Source organism: Myxocyprinus asiaticus, chromosome 47 (genome assembly GCF_019703515.2).
Source record: "Myxocyprinus asiaticus isolate MX2 ecotype Aquarium Trade chromosome 47, UBuf_Myxa_2, whole genome shotgun sequence".
In the NCBI taxonomy this organism is placed as follows: Eukaryota; Metazoa; Chordata; class Actinopteri; order Cypriniformes; family Catostomidae; genus Myxocyprinus; species Myxocyprinus asiaticus.
In genome coordinates, this window is record NC_059390.1 from 13672896 (window position 1) to 13695892 (window position 22997).

Below are 22997 nucleotides of genomic sequence, written 5' to 3' on the forward strand. Positions count from 1 at the left end.
TGTGTGGTAGTGCCAGACAGGGTAAAAAAATGTTGAGGGTCATAAAAAGACAAACACACTACTAAACTACAGCTGACCTGCTTGAGACACAGTAGTGTAGCCCACTGTATTAATAGTGACTATCATTCCTTTAGTATTTTATTGCAACAGGGTCCTGGTCCTTAGCCCGTAAATAAAATCTAATTAAAATCATAAAATAATTCTACAATCTGTGCATCATTTCCAGTTATTTCGAGAGACAATGGACCAACGCCAATGTTTCTAGTAACCCATTCTTCTTTAATCTGAATAATATAATGCACCTAGCAGTGCGTAAAACCTTCTAATGTTATTTTAATCTGAGCCTGCAAATCTTTGTTATGATTCCGTTTTTCTTAAAGTGACCTACATCAGAGGAGACGCGCTCGCGCACCGGCATGCCTCCTCTGTATCTGACGCCATAGCAACATCACGCCGAAGGACTTCTACGCGCTTTCTTCAATACCGCAAGGACACCGAGATTCATCCACCATTATAATCAATGTATAACCGATGATGTCGGAGCAGGGTAACTACATGCACTGATGGCATAAGCTACATCCGGACACGGTCATATAGGTGAGTGTGACTGTGTGACTGGTTTGGCACATTGCATTTGACTGTAAATTCATTCACACAATAGCAGTTGTTACAACGCACATCAGCGTTAATCCTGAAGGATGTTTACTGCCTTATCTGATTTATGAAGGTATATGTCCATTATAATTGCTTTGCATTGTAATTACATTTTACGGCACGGTTTATAAACCGAATCCCTGAATGAATATGATTCACTGCGAGTGATGCGATGCTCTACTGTAAAACATCAAAACAAGGTCAAAATACAAATCTCTTTTTTTCTTCTTTGTCAGTTAAACTTATTTTAGAAAGACAGACGTGAGAAAAAACTAAAACGTACCATATGTGCTACTTTAATGTCAAAAGCGATGCAAAATAGAAACATTACCGAATGAGTCGACTCTGTGTTATATACCATATCCAGACAGACATAGCCATAGCGTGAAAGTAGATCTTTATCTTCTCAAAATGGTCTGTAAATTCATGCCAACATTCCTGTTCATGTTTGGAAATCCGACCAAAGAGTGAGCGCGCGCGAGAGAGATCATGAGCTGCTGATGCACCGCAGCTAAAAATAATATTCCCTGTGAAATACGGTGCTCTCTCCAACACCAGACAACGGACATGAAAACGTGTTAAAGCAAGTTACTCTGGTAAGTGATTATTTAATATGTATTATTTATACAACTGTCAATGTTGGTTTTACTCTGTTTTATTTACTATTCATGCGCAGAATTATAACGGTCAGAAATCAGAGGTCAGGCTTTCAATAATTTTCAAAGTGGGTGGTAACTTATAATAAATAATGAACAGCAGTGTTTGACACATCTATGAGTGAGGCAGTGAGTGGGAGTGCCAAAAGTTTGGAATAATGTACTGATTTTGGTACTTTAATTCACCAACGTGGCATTCAACTGATCACAAAGTATAGTCAGGACATTACTGATGTAAAAAACAGCACCATCACTGTTTGAAAAAAGTCATTTTTGATCAAATCTAGACAGGCCCCATTTCCAGCAGCCATCAATCTAACACTTTATCCTTGAGTAATCATACTAAATTGCTAATTTGGTACTAGAAAATCACTTGCCATTATATCGAACACAGTTGAAAGCTATTTGGTTTGTTAAATGAAGCTTAAAATTGTCTTTGTTTTTGAGCTGCCACAGTGTGCAAAGACATGCCACACTGGCATGTCTTACGGTCAATATTAGGTAAAAAATGGCAAAAAAGAAACAGCTTTCTCTAGAAACTCATCAGTCAATCATTGTTTTGAGGAATGAATGCTATACAATGCTTGAAATTGCTAAAAAAAAAAAACTGAAGATTTCATACAAAGGTGTACACTACAGTCTTCAAAGACAAAGGACAACTGGCTCTAACAAGGACAGAAAGAGATGTGGAAGGCCAGATGTACAACTAAACAAGAGGATAAATCAGAGTCTCTAGTTTGAGAAACAGATGTCTTACATGTCCTCAACTGACAGCTTCATTGAATTCTACCCGCTCAACACCAGTTTCATGTACAACAGTAAAGAGAAGACTCAGGGGTGCAGGCCTTATGGGATGAATTGCAAAGAAAAAGCCACTTTTGAAACAGAAAAATAAAAAGAAAAGGTTAGAGTGGGCAAAGAAACAAAGACATTGGACAACAGATAATTGGAAAAGAGTGTTATGGATCTGAACCCCATTGAGCTTTTGTGGGATCAGCTAGACTGTAAAGTGCGTGAGAAGTGCCCGACAAGACAAATCTATGGCAAGTGCCACAGGAGCGTGGGGTGAAATGTCACCTGAGTATCTGGACAAACTGACAGCTAGAATGCCAAGAATCTGCAAAGCTGTCATTGCTGCACCTGGAGGATTTTTTGAGGAGAACTCTTTGAAGTAGTTTAAGAAGTTCTGAACTTTTTTTTATAAAATTGTAATAGTAATTTTTCACATTATATACTATACACGACTATATATTGTGATCAGCTGAATGCCACTTTAGTGACTAAAGGTACCAATTTCTTTCCATAAGACCAAATCTGTACATTATTCCAAAGTTTTGGCCACCAGTGTATCTATATTGTAGTCTATTTTAATGCACTTGTCATGGGCTTTAATTTCTAATTCATTTCACTTCACCCAGGTCTCTATAAACAGATGAGACTGCCATTCATTTTTGTCTACTGTTGTGCAGTTTTTAATAAAGAGGACATATTGTGGTTTTCTACAAGACCAAGTGTTTTAGGGGTGTGGCCAGTATGGCATTATTTATACCGGGTAACACTTTACAATAAGGTTTAATTTGTTAACATTTGTTAACAAGTTCACATGAACTAACAATGAACAATAATTTTACAGCATTTATTAATCTAGGTTAATGTTTATTTCAACGTACTAATGCATTTTCTAAATCAAAAGTTTTATGTTAACATTAGTTAATGCATCATGAACTAATACACACACACGCGCACACAAAAAAAACACTAACTACAGTAACATTAAGATTAATAAATTCTGTAAATATATTGTTCATTGTTAGTTCATGATACCTAACGCATTAATTAATGGTAACAAATTGAACCTCATTGTAAAGTGATTGTCAGGTGTGGGAGTAGAGAGGTGAGGACTCAAGCGCAGAGTAGAAGGGAATGGGTTTTATTCATAAAAAAATGAACAAAAACAAACAAAACTACCCAGAAGGGGAAAAACACAGTCCCAGGGCAGGGAGTCAATAAGACCGGCTGTGCTGGAGAATGGAAGCCCCACAGGCCGTGCGGTCCAGAGCCAAATGGGCCATGACAGCAGGGGAACATGAATGAGGCTTCTAGAGCAGGAGCAAACAGACACACACCTAAACAGGGAAACATCAACAACGAACTAGTCCGGGACAGAAAACACAATGGAGGTTAAATAGGGAAGAAAATGAGGAGGGTAACGAGGGAAAGAAGGTGAGGCAAATTAACTAATAACAAGGTAACAAAGGGGCAGGGTATCACTCATTACTGAACTGACACTAGTGCACATGATAATGATAAAACACAAAAGGTGTGTTCGACTTGCACTGCATCTCGATTCGCCGATCGGCGAGATTTACCAATTGCAGTTGGAGGAGGAGTTGAAAAGAGAGCCGTCAAGCTGGACACTTGCGCTTCTCGTCATCTGCTGAACCTACACCATTCACGGAAGATTACGCGATGTTTGAATTTTACAGAAAATAACCAGAAACATTGTTCATTTGAAAAGGTTTATGTGCTGCTTAATACAGTGCCTGTTGTTTGTATAAGAAGAAAGTCCAATAAAAGCCTGTATTATTTTAATATCAATAAAGTAGTCAGTATTTTAATCATTTTGATTTTCTTTTATGAATAAATATGATATGACTATGACAAACATAATATAGCATGATATAAACATGATGAACAGTTATAAATACATGGAGTTGTGAGAGTTTCTGCTGAACTGGAGACGTCAGAACAAACACCATGGTAATGGCGTACTACCACTGTCATGAATCCTGCCTTTGTTGTTCCTCCCACTCACCACCAGAGGGCTCCATCACCTGGGGATTGACTTTAACTCTCTTGACTCCATTTCCCATAATCCCCATACCTGGCAATGATTACCTGATTACCTGTTTCCAATCTATTCAGCTATTTAAGTCTCACACTCACTCTCTGTCATTGCAAAGTCTTGTTTTGCCCTGGCTGACATTTCTAAGCATTCTCTGAGTTTTCTGTATTATCTGTGTATGATCCTGGTCCGTTTACCCTGTCTTGACCCGTTGCTGCCTGCCTACTATTACTGCCTTGATTTCCTGGATATAACCTGTGATTGTCTGCCACCTGCCCTGACTCTTTCCTGTTTATTTACTACCACTCTGGATTTCCTTTGATAGTACAGTTGCTGGTGATTGAACCCCTGCCTGTCTGTTGTCTATTATGATTAAAGCTGCACATGGATCTAAACTCCGTTGACTTATCATTACAGAAGACTTCGCCACAAACAAATCCAGCGGCTTTTCTGCAACTCACCACCGAGGTCTCAGCACAAGCGGATGTATTGGCCGTACACCACCAACAGCTTGACCGGCTGTCATCATTAACAGAGGAGCTTGTTAAAACTTTGCAAAGTTTCCGTTTACCAACACCAAACCCTTCAGCCTCATCATCCAATCCAGCAGCTTACCCAGCCACACCTAGCACATTCACCACTAACCCATGCCTTGCTTTTCCTGAGAAATTCAATGGATCACCAGCAAAATGTAAGGGATTTCTGCTCCAATGTTCTCGGTTTGTTAATCAACATCCCACACTATACCCCACCGTTGAGAGCTGCATTACCTTTGTTTGTTCGCTGCTTACCGGTAAGGCGTTAGACTGGATTGCGACAGAACAACATTCTCTTCGTTCTTTTACTTCCTCCAATGATTTTGTGCTGCGTTTGAACATCCAGTAGGAGGCAAAGATGCCGGAGATCAACTGCATTCTCTTCATCAAGGTATTGCTCCATGCCATGTCACAGCCACATCTGAGTCTGCTCCATGCCATGTCACAGCCATGCTTCAGCCTGCTCCATGCCACGTCTCAGAAATGCCTCAGCCTGCTTCATGCCATGTCACAACCACGCCCCAGCCTGCTCCATGCCGTGTCTCAGAAACACCTCAGCCTGTTCCATGCCATGTCACAGCCAAGCCTGAGTCTACTCCATGCCATATCACAGCCATGCTTCTGCCTGCTCCATGCCAGGTCACAGCCATGCCTCAGCCTGCTCCATGCCATGTCTCAGCAATGCCAGAGCCTGCTCCACACTATGTTCCAGTCAAGTTTGAGTTGGTTCCACGCCATGTCATAATCTTGCCTTCCGCGGCCCCAGCCTTGAGGTCCTTCACGACCCTTGTCTCCAAATTGAATTTTCCGCCACTGATATCGGTGCGTAGGGCCACGAAAAGCCTTTCCCACAAATTGTCAACACCTACATTTGCCACGGCCAATGCCCATGCCTGCCACGGCCAACGAGCCCATGCCTGCCACGGCCAACGCCCACGGCTGCCACGGCTAACGAGCCCACGCCTGCCATGGCCAACGAGCCCACGCCTGCCACGGCCAATGAGCCAACGCCCACGCCTGCCACGGCCAACGAGCCAATGCCCATGCCTGCCACGGCCAACGAGCTGGAAGCTTCGTCCGTCCCAGAGCCAGCATTGCCAGCCTCATCCATCCCAGAGCCAGCATTGCCAGCCTCGTCTATCCCAGAGCCTGAGTTGCCAGCCTCATCCGTCCCAGAGCCTGAGTTGCCAGCCTTGTCTGTCCCAGAGCCTGCACCGCCAACTTTGGCCTCCCGGAGGAGGATAAAGGCTTTCGTCTCCGAGTCTCAGCCTATGTTCACGACCACAGAGGTCGTCTCCGAGTCTCAGCCCATGTTCATGACCACAGAGGTCGTCTCCGAGTCTCAGCCCATGTTCACGACCACAGAGGTCATCTCCGAGTCTTAGCCCATGTTCACGACCACAGAGGTCGTCTCCGAGTCACAGCCATGTTCACGACCACAGAGGTCGTCTCTGTGTCTCAGCCTATGTTCACAACCACAGAGGTCGTCTCCAAGTCTCCGCCTGTGTTCACAACCACAGAGGTTGTCTCCGAGTCTCAGCCCATGTTCATGACCACAGAGGTCATACCCGAGTTTCAGTCCATTTCCATGACCACAGAGGTCATACCCGAGTCTCTGTCTACGCCCACGACCATAGAGGTCGATCCCGAGTCTCAGTCCATGCCCACAATCACAGAGGTCATACCCGAGTCTCTGTCTATGCCCACGACCACAGAGGTCATTCCCGAGTCTCAGCCTATGTTCACGACCACAGAGGTCATTCCCGAGTCTCAGTCCATGCCCACGACCACAGAGGTCATACCCGAGTCTCTGTCTATGCCCACGACCACAGAGGTCATTCCTGAGTCTCAGCCTATGTTCACGACCACAGAGGTCGTTCCCGTGTCTCAGTCCATGCCCACAACCACAGAGGTCATACCCGAGTCTCTGTCTATGTCCACGACCACAGAGGTCATACTCGAGTCTCTGTCTATGTCCACGACCACAGAGGTCATACCCGAGTCTCTGTCTATGCCCACGACCACAGAGGTCGTTCCCGAGTGTCAGTCCATGCCCACAACCACAGAGATCATTCCTGAGTCTCTGTCCATGCCCATGACCACAGAGGTCTTTTCCGAGACTCTGCTCATGTTCACGACCACTGAGGTCATTTCCCAGTCATCCTGGACTCTAAGTCTTGAGTTTCCCACTGCTCTGCCTTCCATGGCTTCGCCGCTCAAGCCTCCTATGGCTCCGCCTGCCACGGCTCCGCCTTCTACAGCTTCGCACTTCGAGCCTGCCATGGCTCTGCCTTCCACAGCTTCACCCTTTGAGTCTGCCACGGCTCCACCTTCTACAACTTTGCCCCTTGAACCTGCCACGGCTCTGCCTTTCATGGCTTCGCCCCTCGAGCCTCCTACAGCTCTGCCTACCACGGCTCCGCCTTCTACAGCTTCGCCCCTCGAGCCTGCCATGGCTCCACCTTCTATGGCTCAGCTCCTCGAGCCTCCCACGGCTCCGCCTTCCACAGCTTCACCCTTTGAGACTGCCACGGCTCTGCCTTCTACAACTTTGCCCCTCGAGCCTGCCACGGGTCTAGCTTTCATGGCTTTGCCCCTCGAGCCTCCTACAGCTCCGCCTACCACGGCTCCACCCTCAGAGTCTTCCATTGCTCCAGTCTCTAATCTGGGGTCATCTCCCAGGCCTCCTGACCCTGATTCAGCTCTGTGGTCATCAGCCAGGCCTTCTGATCCAGTCTCTACCCTGAGATGGCCTCCTGGGTCTCCTGGCCAACCGCCTGATCTGCTCTGGTCTTCTGGGTCTCATGGCCATCCGCCTGATCCACTCTGGTCTTCTGGGTCTCCTGACCATCCGCCTGATCTGTTCTGGTCTTCTGGATCTCCTGGCTGTCTGCCTGATCGGCTCTGGTCCCCTTGGTCTCATGGCCGTCCGCCTGATCCACTCTGGTCTTCTGGGTCTCCTGACCATCCGCCTGATCTGTTCTGGTCTTCTGGATCTCCTGACCGTCTGCCTGGTCTGCTCTGGCTCCCTTGGTCTCCTGGCCATCCACCTGACCTGCTCTGGTATCCCTGGTCTCATAGCCATCCGCCTGGTCTGCTCTGGCTCCCTTGGTCTCCTGGACAACTGTCTGATCTGCTCTGGGTTCCTTGGTTCCTAGGTTGTCTACCTGATCTGCCCTGGTTTCTTTGGATCCTGGGGTTGACTGCCTCCTCGCTTCAGGAGCCGCTCACGGGGGGGGGGGGGGTCTCTGTCATGAATTCTGCCTTTGTTGTTCCTCCCACTCACCACCAGAGGACTCCATCATCTGGGGATTGACTTTAACTCTCTGGACTCCATTTCCTATAATCCTCGTACAATGCATCCGGAAAGTATTCACAGCGCTTCACTTTTTCCACATTTTGTTATGTTACAGCCTTATTCCAAAATAGATTAATTTCATTATTTTCCTCAAAATTCTACAAACAATACCCCATAATGACAACGTGAAAGAAGTTTGTTTGAAATCTTTGCAAATTTATTAAAAATAAAAAACGAAAAAAATCACATGTACATAAGTATTCACAGCCTTTGCTCAATACTTTGTTGAAGCACGTTTGGCACCAATTACAGCCTCAAGTCTTTTTGAGTATGATGGCAGTTTCTCCCGTTCTTCTTTGCAGGACCTCTCAAGCTCCATCAGGTTGGATGGGGAGCATCGGTGCACAGCCATTTTCAGATCTCTCCAGAGATGTTCAATTGGGTTCAAGTCTGGGCTCTGGCTGGGCCACTCAAGGACATGCACAGAGTTGTCCCGTAGCCACTCCTTTGTTATCTTGGCTGTGTGCTTAGGGTCATTTTCCTGTTGGAAGATGAACCTTCGCCCCAGTCTGAGGTCCAGAGTGCTCTGGAGCAGGTTTTCATCAAGGATGTCTCTGTACATTGCTGCATTCATCTTTCCCTCGATCCTGACTAGTCTCCCAGTTCCTGACGCTGAAAAACATCCCCACAGCATGATGCTGCCACCACCATGCTTCACTGTAGGGATGTTATTGGCCAGGTAATGAGCGGTGCCTGGTTTCCTCCAGACATGACGCTTGCCATTCAGGTCAAAGAGTTCAATCTTTGTTTCTCATGGTCTGAGAGTCCTTCAGGTGCCTTTTGGCAAACTCCAAGTGGGCTGTCATGTGCCTTTTACTGAGGAGTGGCTTCCGTCTGGCCACTCTACCATACAGGTCTGATTGGTGGAGTGATGCAGAGATGGTTGTTCTTCTGGAAGTTTCTCCTCTCTCCACAGAGAAATGCTGGAGCTCTGTCAGAGTGACCATCGGGTTCTTGGTCACCTCCCTGACTAAGGCCCTTCTCCCCCGATCGCTCAGTTTGGCCAGGCGGCCAGCTCAAGGAAGAGTCCTGGTGGTTCCAAACTTCTTCCATTTATGGATGATGGAGGCCACTGTGCTCATTGGGACCTTCAATGCTGCAGAAATTTTTCTGTACCCTTCCCCAGATCTGTGCCTCGATACAATCCTGTCTCAGAGGTCTACAGACAATTCCTTGGACTTCATGGCTTGGTTTGTGCTCTGACATGCACCGTTAACTGTGGGACCTTATATAGACAGGTGTGTGCCTTACCAAATCATGTCCAATCAACTGAATTTACCACAGGTGGACTCCAGTCAAGTTGAAGAAACATCTCAAGGATGATCAGTGGAAACAGGATGCACCTGAGCTCAATTTTGAGTGTCATGGCAAAGGCTGTGAATGCTTATGTACATGTGATTTTTTTCATTTTGTTATTTTTAATAAATTTGCAAAGATTTCAAACAAACTTCTTTCATGTTGTCATTATGGGGTATTGTTTGTAGAATTTTGAGGAAAATAATGAATTTAATCCATTTTGGAATAAGGCTGTAACATAACAAAATGTGGAAAAAGTGAAGCGCTGTGAATACTTTCAGGATGCACTGTATATAAACCTGGCAATGATTACCTGATCACCTGTTTCCAATCTATTCAGCTATTTAAGTCTCATTCTCTGTCATTGCGAAGTCTTGTTTTGCCCTGGCTGACATTTCTAAGTGTTCTTTGAGTTTTCTGTATTATCTGTGTATGATCCTGGTCCATTTACCCTGTCTTGACCCGTTGCTGCCTGCCTACTATTACTGCCTTGATTTCCTGGGTATAACCTGTGATTGTCTGCTGCCTGCCCTGACCTCTTGCCTGTTTATTTACTACCACTCTGGATTTCCTTTGATAGTACTGTTGCTGGTGATTGTACCCCTGCCTGTCTGTATTACTACATCTATTATGATTAAAGCTGCACATGGATCTCAACTCCGTTGACTTATCATTACAACCACACTGCTCTTATTTTTGCCATAGGCTGACATAGCAGAAGTAGTAAAAGTAGTATGTGAAGTATGCAATTGGGAACGCAGCCCTTGAAACACGTGTAACCGTTGTCACATTGTGAGTCTGGCCAGTGGTGAATGAGCTGTGTTGTCATCAGAGCTTGTGCAGCTCCTTTTGAGCAACTGCAAAGGCTGCACCAGCCGGCTGCTCTCGAATCGCTCTCGTGGTACTTTGATGGCATACGTAACGGTGATGCGGCGGTGACGCCGGTTCAAGTCATACAAAATGACTAACCGACATGCACTGCTTCAAGTCCAGCACGTAACGGTCTGCGCAGCGCTGCATGATGTTGAACACACCTAAAGCCAAGTGAACTCACACAACAAATGACAAGACATAAGAACACGTGGCAATGAAAACCAGATACTCAACAAATGACAAGGCACAAGAACACGTGGCAATGAAAACCTGACACTCAACAAATGACAAGACACAAGAACACGTGGCAATGAAAACCAAACAAAGCCATGTGTTCACACAACATGACAAAACATGAGTGTCAGAATTCCGCCACAAAAAGATAAACAAAAACCAACAGAAGTGGCTGAACCTGGACAATGTTAACTTAATATCTGTCATAATGATAATACAAAGTAATAATGATCCAAGTAAAATGTTTTTCAAATATGTATGTTTCTTATTTACCTAAAATATATAAATGAAAAAAATAAAAACAAGTGAAAAAAACCTTTTGATGAGTCTCATATTTAGGCCTGTCAACTATAATCTAATCTACCTGTGGATATAATGTATATTGTCCACAAACAAACATTACAGTCTGCTGTCATGTTATATAATGCAGCTCTTCTGAATGAGATGTGAAACAACTTTGCAAATGAATTGGAAGAGGGTAAAGGCCAGTCACTTTCCCTAGAGAGGGTTTGTTAATCTTGCTCTTATACTGATTTTTTACTGTAGCATGGGGTCAAACTTTATCACACCTCTCAGTCATGTCAATAATGACTGCAGCCAGATTGTCTTTCTGTAGATTGAAAGTCAAAATCAGTTTATAAGTGACTGCATGTTTTTATATGACTGTCTTCATTTATTTACATTGAGTGTTTGCAATATAGTGAAATCCATCATCCAAGCCAACAATTGACAACTGTTTGTTTGTTTGCTTTATCACCCCCAGGCTCCTTTTGCCCAATCAGGTGACATGGACCTGTCTTTTTGTGGGAACGACAGGGGTAATGCCTACAGCGTGGACAATGGGGTCCTGGACAATGGCTGCTTCGTGGATGCCCTCAACCTCGTCCCACACGTGTTTCTTCTCTTCATCACCTTCCCTATCCTTTTCATTGGTATGAATGCCGTTTCCTAGAAATTGTGCAAGACTTAGTTTGGCCAACTCATTTTGTTATCTGTATCAGTTTCCTAAGGAGCCTTTACTGTAATAGACGCCTCCTAAATTTCACAGTTTTTCGAAATCTTTTAGGCTGATGTCATAATCGTGTCAGTGCTATTCCTCATTCAGTCCTAGAATGAGAAAATGTTTCCTATAGCAATACACAAAATTATCTCACTATTAGCCAAATAGAAGAAAAACAGTCAATTAACAAGGCAGTTGGAGACAGATACAGAGTGCTGACAACATGAACAGTTTCCTAGAGAAAAATAATTGCTAGCTATATATTATATTACTGTAGTAATATATGATATAAAGAGAGATATAATAATAATAATAATATTGATGTGATCATTTATTGAGTTGTGTGTGTTTGTTTCCAGGGTGGGGTAGTCAGAGCTCAAAGGTGCAGATCCATCATAATACATGGCTGCACTTCCCTGGCCACAACCTGCGCTGGATCCTTACCTTCACACTTCTGTTTGTGCATGTGTGTGAGATTGCCGAGGGAATCGTCTCAAATACGTGAGCTTTAAACACACACAAACAAAATAGACAACCCAAGTGATTTCAGCTGTCAAAGACCTCACTAAGATCTAATAAAATTGCAGTGTTGTCTAAATCAGACAGCTTTAGCAGCATAGATGATCTTGTAAAACATGGATATTTTGTATAATGCCCCATGGTGTACATCCACTTTGACAGTGTCAGCTTTCTCAGGGGGTTTTAAGTTTCATAGAATGTGCCTCAGTGGGTTAAAACAGGGATAAATATAAACAAGTCAGACTTTTGTTAAAGAATACACATTACTGGGGCCTGGGTAGGTCAGCAAGTAAAGACGCTGGCTACCACACCTGAAGTCGCAAGTTTGAATCCAGGGCGTGCTGGGTGACTCCAGTCAGGCTTCCTAAGCAACCAATTGGCCCGGTTGCAAGGGTGGGTAGAGTCACGTTGGGTTAACCTCCTCGTGGTCACTTTAATATGGTTCTCGCTCTCGGTGGGGCGCGTGGTGAGTTGTGCGTGGATGCTGCGTAGAGTAGCGTGAAGCCTCCACATGCGCTAGGTCACCGCGGTAGCGCGCTCAACAAGCCACGTGATAAGATGCGCGGATTGACTGTCTCAGACGCGGAGGCAGCTGAGATTCGTCCTCCGCCACCTGGATTGAGGCGAGTCACTACGCCACCATGAGGACTGCATTGGGAACTGGGCATGCCAAATTGGGGAGAAAAGCGGAGAAAATCCACAAAAAAGAAAAAAAAACACACATTACTGTACATAGGCTACTGTTACATATGGAGATATAAACACACAACATGAGGATGCTCAATCTTGTTCATTTTATTGGTGTATTTATGACGTGTCTACATTTATGTGTATGTTTTTGTGGATAAATGGCTCATTGTAGGCAGATGCAGTCAAATCACCTGCACCTCTTCATGCCAGCGTTTATGGGCTTCATAGCAGCCACCACATCGGTTGTCTATTACCATAATATAGAAACAGCCAATTTCCCCAAACTACTGCTGGGTAGGTCATTGCATTTTACAATTGTGATGTTAGCAATTCCAATAAGCATCATATATTTTTGTGGTTGTTCTTAATTAAAATGTATGACATTATTAATGAATCATAGTATACAACCCACTTTTAGAACTGTTTACTGGTATGTTATGGCATGGTATGGTATGGTATGGTACTGTACGGTATGGTATTGTGGTGTGATATGGTACATTATATTATATTCAAATGAAAATTGTTAAATAAAAGGCAAATACACCTAAAATTATTACAATCAACTGCTTATGTATAGATCACAGTCTATATTCAGTACATACTGTATATTTTCAGTCACTTTCAAAACTAGATTATGTTTTTGAGATTCTTTATGAGATTGAGGCCAAATTTTTCATCTGTGCATCTTTCATTTTTCATCTTACATCATCTTATTTTTCACTCTTTTTATAACAGCCTTATTCATCTACTGGATTCTGGCTTTCATTACCAAGATGATAAAGTTGTGGAAATTTGCAGAGGCGAGTTTGGGGGTGCAGTATCTGCGTTTCTGTATCACAGCTTTGCTGGTGGTGCTGTACGGCCTGCTTATGGCCGTTGAGATCAATGTCATTAGAGTCAGGGTGAGTTCACCTGATGCTAATAAATGAGCAAAAAGTTAATAATATTTTTTTTATTTTTATTTTTTTAGATAAATTACACATTATTATTTATTTTCTCTACTTTTCTGCATTTCTTAGATATACTTTAGCTTCTGTACTATTATAACTTTCTTTTGAAACTTGGCAGTCTGATACTGCATATTATTGGCTCATAGTCACTTTGGATAATTGTGTCTGCTAAATGATTATATGTAAATTGAAAAATTCTGTATGTGGTTCTAATTTGATTAATCAATTTAAAGTAAAGTTCTAACAAAATTAATTGTACTTAGTTTTATAACTGTAACGAGAGTGACTAACCTGCTGAAAAGACCAGCACAAATTTGCAATCTGGTCTAGGTTGATTTAGGCTGGTTATTGCTGGTTTAGCGCTAATCTAGCTGCTGAACCAGAATAGCCAAGCTGTTCGCCAGCAAAATTGGTTGACCAGCGTGATCTTTCTGGTGAAGCTGGTAGATCAAAATAGCCAGCGCGCTGTTGATCTGCGTCTCTTCAACAGCGTAATTGTACATTCTACAATCAAGCCAGCATTTAATGAGACTTATCTATCTCTCGTCCGTCTTGTCTGCAGAAGTACGTGTTCTTTGCAAGCCCCCAAAGGGTAAAGCCCCCTGAGGACTTGCAGGACCTGGGTGTCCGATTCCTCCAGCCATTCGTTAACCTCCTCTCCAAAGCAACATACTGGTGGATGAACCCCCTCATCATTGGTGCTCACAAGAGGCCTATTGAGCTGAAGAAGATTGGCAAGCTGCCTATCGCTATGAGGGCCCTGACCAATTATCTGCGTCTGAAGGACGCCTATGAGGAACAGAGGGTATGTGGGGGAGATCACAGGTTTAAGAGCAGATACTTGATTGCAATGCAGACTGACTAACTTTAAGGTTTATTCATTTAGTTGTTTAAAGGGATAGTTCACCCCAGAATGTACTCACCCTCATGCCATCCCAGATGTGTATGACTTTCTTTCGTCAGCAGAACAAAAACTAAGATTTTTAGAAGAATATTTTAACTCTGTAGGTCCATACAATGCAAGTGAATGGTGATCAGACCTTTGTAGCGCCAAAAATCATGTAAAGGAAACATAAAAGTAATCTATATGATTCCAGTGTTTGAATCCATGTCTTCAGAAGCGATATAATAGGTGTGGGTGAGAAACAGAACAATATTTAAGTCCTTTATTACTCTAAATCTCCACTTTAACTTTCACTTTCAGATGTGAAACTGAAACTAAACAGGCACCACATGTGACATTCAGATGTAAAAGTGAAAATGAAAGTGTAGATCTAGAGTAAAAAAAAGGACTTAAATTTTGATCTGTTTCCCACCCACACCTATTATATCAATTCCGAAGATGGAAGTCCACTGGAGTCTTATGGATTACTTCTGTGTTTCCTTTATGTGATTTCTGGAGCTACAAAGGTCTGATCACCATTCACTTGTATTGTATGGACCGACAGAGCTGAGATATTCTTCTAAAATTCTTTGTTTGTGTTCTGCTGAATAAAGAAAGTCTTACACATCTGGGATGTCATGAGGGTGAGTAAATTATGAAAGAATTTTCATTTTTGGGGGAACTATCTCTTTCAGGTTTACATGTAATCATAAGTGTGTGAAGCTTTTAAAGGAGTTTATGATGATCCAGACTTTGTTTTACTGTCACTAGCCAGAGTGAAAATACCACCATGGTTGTTGTAAACATCATGCACTGCACTATCATATGTAACTGTAGAGACTGTTATTGAACACTAGATTAGCAGCATTGGTAGCATGCCAATTGTAAAATATTTGTATAATAATAATAAGCATTGTGTATAAATTAGGTGTCCTTAGTGAACTCTTCACTTTTATGGAATAAAATGTTACTTTTTGACTTTCAACTATTATGTAACAAGGTTGGAAAACCTGGAAATATCAAGACATTTTTAAATTGTGATTGCCAGTCATGGACAAGTCATAGAAATTTTTTTGTAAATAAGATAAATGTAATTTTTTCTAGTTATTATCCACTCTAAACTATTTCATTGGATAGAAATTGCTCTTTGTGTGTGCAATATGCGCTTAATGATTTTTAAAAGTCCTCATCCAGTTATCTGAATCTATTTGAAAAAGTCTTGTAAATTAATTGGTGAAATAGTATTGGAAACCTGTATTGATTTCAGCTTTCCACACTATGTTTTAGCAACTAATGTGAGGTCTGACAGTCCTTAAGAGAAGAGAATTGTGGGTTCACCAGTGTGTCTTTGCTTGACAGCAGACAACAGAGGACCCAGAGAAATCCCCGTCTATCTGGAGGTCCATGTACCGGGCGTTTGGGCGGCCCATTCTCCTCAGCAGCACCTTCCGATACATGGCTGACCTGCTGGGCTTTGCCGGGCCGCTTTGCATCTCTGGGATTGTGGAACACCAGGATAATAGAACAGAGGTCGTTATGAACAAGGTGTGTATTAGGTTTAACAGTGTGTGTGAGTGTGTGGAAAGAATGGAGAGAATGGTATAAAAGGGAATAGAGAAAAGAGATAAAAATTAAGCTAATATGTAATGGAAAAATACCATATCAATAGTCTAATCGCTGTCTGCCAGCCCTATGATATGATTTTATTTATTCTGGTCTCCATTCATAACATCTCATTAAATCCATTAAGAAGACATTCAAGTAAATGTCAATTAAATTATCTGCTCCAGATATATTTTTCTGGCCATTGCGCTGCTATTAATTAGACTTTATTTATTTTTACTAATTACAATGTGACAGTAATGTACTCTATAATATGATATGTCTGATATCTCCTATTTTGCGTTGCCATTCATCACTTCCTGTGTGATGTCACAAGGCGTTAGTGCTGTTAAAGAGATACGGCCTGTATGTCATCGCCTTGAGATGACAGCAATTATTAGATTTTACATGATATGTTCTCCCTGCTCGGATGACCATGATGTCATGTGCCATTGGAAAAACACTCTCAAGAGGTTTAGGTAAGAACTGATCTTCTGCTGGAAAACACTGACAGACCATAAACAAGTCTCAGAATGAGTGATATCACTGCATTTGGGTTGTCCTGGTATCTGTGCATACTGTATGTTCTGGGAGCGTGTGTCTGTGAATATGTGTTTCCCTGCTGATAAAAACAACTTAAACCAGCCTAAGGTGGTTTGCTGGTTTAATCTGGTTTAGCTGGACTAGCTTATTTTTTTCCCTACCTGTCTGACCAGCTGACAATGCCCAAAACCCCTCTAAAACCAGCAAAACAGACCACCCTAACCACTTTAGGCTAGTTAAAGCTGTTTTTCATCAGGCCGTGTGAGTGTGTCTGTGTGTGTGTGGCTAAACAGTGACAAAAGTGAACCCAAAGCAGACGTGCATATCTGTGTGACATGGAAAATCACACTCTCACAAACACACACACACACACACACACACACACACACACGTTCATACCGGCAATGTTCTGTTTTAGTGGGTCTGGGTGTGTGTACTTTAATGGGTGTGGTTGTGCATGGCATCAGTCAGCAACAAAATGACAGTGGTTTTATGTAATATGTGTGTATCTTCATTCTCTGTTTGTGTTCTGCTTTGTCAGACAGGGAACATGACTTTGGGGGTCTACTTCATGTCGTCCACTGAGCTGCTGCGGAATACGTCTGTTTTAGCCGTTCTGCTGTTCCTGGCACTCATACTGCAGCGAACATTCCTGCAGGCCTCCTACTATGTCACCGTAGAAACTGGTATTAACCTGCGCGGGGCGCTGCTTGTAAGTTTACTGAAAGTCAAACATGCAGAGCGCAATCAAACAAATGTGTATTTCATATCCATCAACCATAAAGTCTTATAATATTTCTTGTCTGTTCTTGTCCTTTTTATTCAGTTCTAATCTATTCTTTTATATTATATTATATTATATTACCGTCTACTGTTTTGTTCTATTCTGTTCTGCTCTGTTTTGTTCGGTTCTATTCTTTTCTATTGTTTGGTTATGTTCTCTTCAATTCTTTTCTACACTATTACATTCTGTTCTATTAATTCACAGTAAAGATTTCAGAAATTAAACATTTAGACTATTTTTCATGTACAGAGAATCTGTGGTGTCTTCCATGTTATCTATGTTCATCTGTCTGTCACTAAAATGCTGTTTTAAGGACATTTATGATTGATCTGCACCTCCGTAGTTTATAACAGCAGCCTCCTCTTGAGTCTGCTTTTGAGGATATTTTTTGTGCCAAGATTTGATAATGACCTTACCAAACTTAGCGCTAAAGGTTTTTGAAAAGATGCCCATATTGGTTTTGATCCTTCAGGCGATGATCTACAATAAAATTCTGCGTCTCTCGACCTCAAACATGTCCATGGGAGAGATGACCCTTGGTCAGATCAACAACCTGGTTGCCATAGAGACAAATCAGCTTATGTGGTTTCTCTTCTTATGCCCTAACCTATGGGCCATGCCAGTTCAGGTACATCATAGCATGCTCTTGTTGGAACAGAGACAAAAAAAACTTGTTAAATCATCTGTTTCCCAGTGCAAAGTGTATATATTGTGTCATTATCACATTATCTGTTTCCCATTTGTAGATCATTATGGGAGTGATCCTATTGTATTATTTGTTGGGTGATAGTGCCTTGATAGGGGCTGGGGTCATTTTGCTGCTGGCCCCGGTTCAGTACCTCATCGCCACCAAGTTGGCGGACACACAGAAGAGTACACTGGTGAGCTTGGCTTACACCTGTGTGGGTTTGTCTATTCATGTGTCTTATGAAACAGTTCATGACTTCTTAACTTTCTTTCAGGACTACTCAACAGACCGTCTCAAAAAGACGACAGAGATTCTGAAAGGAATAAAGCTTCTGAAGCTCTACGCATGGGAGAACATCTTCTGTGATCGTGTGGAGGACACCCGAGAAAAAGAGCTGACCAGTCTGAAGACTTTCGCCCTCTACACATCAATGTCCAGTATGATAGGCTCCTCCCTTACATCGTATGCACTGCCTTAAGCCAATAGGCTCCTCCCCATCATATTCCCCACCCCCCAACCAATATTATTATTTGTAGGGATGGGCGATACCACTTATTTTCTTTTCGACCTGGTACCAATAATTTTGTATATTGTTGATACTGACACTAATACCGATACTTCTATTAAATTTTTTATTTTATTTTTTGCAATTTCCTGGGATAAAATGGGTAATTTAAAATATTATTTTTAGTCATAATTCAAGTCATTATTATTATTATTTTCTTTTTACATTTGTGAGCCTAAACAGAAAATTATTAGACTTCTGTTTTGTTTACCCTTAAAAAAATTAACCATGGTTTCACTACAGTAACTATAGTTTAACCATGGTATTTAGTTAAACCATAGTTACCACACAATTAACCATGGTTACTACTACAATATTACTGTAGTAAAGCCATGGTTTCAGCCCCCCCAAAAAATAAAAAACACAGCAAACATGGTTACTACAATATTACTTTAGTAAAACCATGGTTAACTATTTTTTTTAATTACTTAACAACAATTACACGCAAACTCATAAGAAATGTCACCTTCAGATATGTTGTTAATTTAGCGTGAATTTACTCCAGAAGCTGTTTCTCTGATTTTCTATCATTACCTCTACAAGGCACTGATCCTTCTTGTTTGAATGAGCCTTGTGATGGTGCAAGAACTTGTCTGCTTGTGTCTTTCAGCATGCATGTTAAGATGAGCAGAAGAAGAAATAGTACCCATCCAGCACAAGTATTGGCTAATATAGCCTAATCCTTTTTATTTCACTTTGAGGCTTACGATTATTGTTCATGTTCATGGTAACCAAATAATAATATCCCTAGTTTAAAAAAAAGTTAGAATTGATATTTTTGTGTATGGATCAATATTTTTGATACATCAGTATCGGAAGTATCGGTACTTTAGGATTGATCTGCCCATCCTTAGTAATTTGTTCAGCTTAACAAGTCAGGACTAAATTGGTTCTAATCATTCGATTGCTCTTGTTTGCTCAAGCTTTCCTTGTTTCACAAAAAAAAAAAAAAAAAAAAAAACCTCACATATCTGTCTGTGTCTCTGTTTCTTTTGCAGTATTTATGAATGCAGCCATCCCCATTGCTGCAGTGTTGGCGGTAAGAAGTGCATAATGACAGACCTTGACCAATCAGTTTTACTCTTTGTATTTCATGTGCTCTGTGGACCATACATTCCCATGAGCTTCTTAAAGCACTGTGTCTGTTTGCTTATAGACCTTTGTCACACATGCCTATATTGAGGATGTCAGGCTCAGCCCAGCTAAAGCGTTTGCCTCTTTGGCTCTGTTTCACATTCTGGTCACTCCACTTTTTCTGTTGTCCACGGTGGTCAGGTTTGCAGTCAAGGCCCTGGTCAGGTATGTAGCTAACTAATCAAGCTGGCAAAGTCTTAACATTCTTTTATGTTGGTATATGTTGATATAAGACATATATTAATCTCACTTTTTGGTTGTAACATGTTTCTGTAAAGGTTAGTTGGTGGAATTGTATAATGTTCCAATTGGGAATCTTGCATTATAAGGATGTTCAGCACAGGTGTGATGGTGTGTATACAGTAAAGGTGTACATTTATACTCATTGATCTCTACGCTGAACCCTGCAGTGTACAGAAGCTCGGCGAGTTCCTGCAGAGTGATGAGATTGGAGATGACAGCTGGAGAAATGGAGATATGTCCATGCCGCTAGAGTCCGGCAAGAAATACAAATACCCAGGGGATGTGAGTGCCGACACACAGATTTACACTTAAAGACATTCCCTAACACTCAGAATCTCTTCAAAGCCTCTAGGTTCAGCAGAGCTTTACCGGGAACTCTCCAGAAGGGGTGATTCCCTGTCACATAAATAGGAATAAGGCTTTCTTAGCTCAGATTCGAGAAAGGGAAAGTAATACGAAATTTGATGATGATTTAGTGGTCACAGAGGATCAACACAGATAGTAAGCATAATAAATTAAATTGAAACAGTGTAATCTAATTTACAAATATTTTTTTACTAACCATTATGATCATTAAATATGAATATGTTTTTCTCTTAATATGTCAAAGTAAAATACCATTTTGAATGACATCTGTGTGTGGAATATGTGGGGAAAATAAATTTAGAACATGTGGACAAACTGCTGTAAACACTGTTATGTCAAACTGACTTGTCAGGGGTGTTTTATGATTTTGTGAATTTGCTTAGTGTATCAAGGCTTTAATATCCTTTAGAGATTTTCTTAGTTTCTTAATATCTTTGACATGTATCAGAAAATTGATTTTTAGAAAGTATTACTCACTGGAGATTCTGCTTTTTAATTTTCTTTTTTTCTTCTTCTTTATTTACAAGTACTGAAAACCCAAAATATCAAAGTATTTGGCCAAAGGCACATTTATGGGAAATTTCTTAGAGCAAATCAAAAACTAGATTGCCGTGAAGAGTGGTGATTGCCTGTGCAAAAGTTGCTACCATCATGCTAGTTTGTGTTAAGGGTGGTTGCCAGGGTGTTGCTATGATGTTGTCAAGGTGTTCTGATTAGTATTTATGCTGCGTTCCATTCAAGTTGGATGTGGGATATTCCTGCTTGATATCTCCGATATCCGACCATAAAAGCATTCCATAGTCAGGTGCTCTGAAGGTGAAGTGTATGGAAACAAATCTGCAGTGGTCCCATTAGCTTAGCTGGGGTTTGACTGTTAAAGAGATGTCTCCTAGCAACCCAATTGATAAACAATGCTGCAACTCTAGCATTTGTGCTACATGTGTAAGATTATCAAAAGAGAGTATAATATACTGTGTTTTATACACCTGCTTCTACAGGCGTTTGTTCAACAAGTTTTAATATCTTGTAATGTAGGAACTTTGACTGACTGATAGATATTATTTAATAAAAGTGCATTTTTATTACTTAATTTGTGTATCTTCCCAGTTGCCGACATGTTTGTTTGACGTCAAGCACCTGCATCTCTGCAAAATCTGAGTTGAAAATTTTTGCACGAGTTTCCAAGTCAGAGTTCTGACTTCAAGTGGCTTTCCATTGCACTTTTCATAGTAGGAATACGACATTTTGAGCTGAATGGAATGCAGCATTAGTGCATTGCTATAAAGTTGCTAGGTTGTTCTGGGTGTTTGGTGGGACATTGATGGGTGATTGCTTACTGACCTAAGCACAAATCGTAAATTGTAGCCCACCTCTCCTCAACGAGCCTCACGTCTGTAACTCAAACGGTGTGGGATGACTTGCACGGCAAAGTTAAATGCTGAAGATTTGAGGTTTGTTCAAATTGCCGACCATACAGTATGTACGAGCACAAGTTGTAATGATGCTAGCACCACAAATAATTAGAGATGGTCTGCTGTACAGAAATAAACTGTAGCGCTGGACTAAATTTCAGCATCAGTGTTGGTTCCACAATGGCAATCTTTCAAGGGCTGCTTTATTTGTGTCTATAAAGTGGCTCTAATCATAAATTTAAATAACAGTGATTGTAACTGACTGTAAGGCTCAAACTTGACATCCGTAACATTATATATGAACTTAAATAACAGCAAACATGATATTCCACACAGTCATGTCTCTAGAGGCAACTCTCCCACGTTTAGAGAGCTAAAACGGGAGCTGGTCATTTCTGAGCCAGCATAGTTGAGATCTGACACATGTTGAAGCGATGCCTCTCTCCCTGGTCAGCGTAGTGGCCCTCAGCTGTTCTCTGAGAGAGGGATGAATCTTTGACAGGGCTAAAACTATCCCTGTCCACCCAATGGGGTGAGAGAAAAGGAGACTGAGGTTGAAGACTGAAAATGTAAAGATTTATTGTGAGAGGGAGAAGAGGGGGAAATACAAAGAGCAGGGGTTTGAGGAGAGGAAATGGTGTTAAGCTGAGAAAAAGAGGTTGGAGAGATGCACAAGAGGGAACTCTTGTTTCCACTGGTGTACGGGAAGCCACCACAGCCCCGAGGGGGCCCCCTAACGTTGTTATGAGCCAATTATACAATGGGAACATTTCCCTGTCCAGAGCTGTTTTTACACTACATAGAAAGAAGCCACATCTTAGCTTCAGATATACCATGTGTTTACACACTATTGCACAGAGGTAGTTTATATGTATTTACATGGATTCTCAATCACGAAAACCATGGATCATGTGTGAATATTGATTGTTGATTCTTGTGCACAGCGGACAGAAAATAGGATGATAGAAGTATTGTCATGTCAGAGTTGCTGTTGCCTGTAATTTGTCAGAGTATGTATAAGCGGTAATAACATATTTTGCCATGTTAACTGCTTTCCTGTAATGGAAAGGAAAGCTTTTAGAATGGAGCTTCATTGTAGAACTTTTGCATCCTTCTCGTTCACGTCAGTGTTTGCTGATTGGTTCAAATTGAAATCCTCAGCTCTT

The 22997-nt window shown here is 41.7% G+C and overlaps 1 protein-coding gene across 4 annotated transcripts in view; it reads left to right on the top strand.

The window, feature by feature from the left end:
• The first annotated feature begins 447 nt into the window (after nt 1–447).
• Nucleotides 448–22997, top strand: part of LOC127436903 (ATP-binding cassette sub-family C member 9-like) — a 66192-nt gene continuing 43642 nt past the window's right edge. For 3 of the 4 annotated variants that reach the window (XR_007896481.1, XM_051691405.1, XM_051691406.1), the window contains exons 1-14: nt 448–597; nt 11216–11384; nt 11812–11953; nt 12834–12955; nt 13397–13563; nt 14174–14416; nt 15854–16039; nt 17181–17351; nt 17896–18051; nt 18170–18304; nt 18386–18548; nt 19675–19715; nt 19833–19975; nt 20221–20335. Coding sequence is in view for 3 of the 4 variants with exons in the window: in XM_051691405.1 (XP_051547365.1) it covers nt 11240–11384; nt 11812–11953; nt 12834–12955; nt 13397–13563; nt 14174–14416; nt 15854–16039; nt 17181–17351; nt 17896–18051; nt 18170–18304; nt 18386–18548; nt 19675–19715; nt 19833–19975; nt 20221–20335 (1929 nt within the window). In the remaining variant the exon portion in view is untranslated. Of the gene's footprint in view, nt 598–1228; nt 1251–11215; nt 11385–11811; nt 11954–12833; nt 12956–13396; nt 13564–14173; nt 14417–15853; nt 16040–17180; nt 17352–17895; nt 18052–18169; nt 18305–18385; nt 18549–19674; nt 19716–19832; nt 19976–20220; nt 20336–22997 lie in introns of those variants that run through there. The other variant, XM_051691407.1, reaches the window with a different exon arrangement.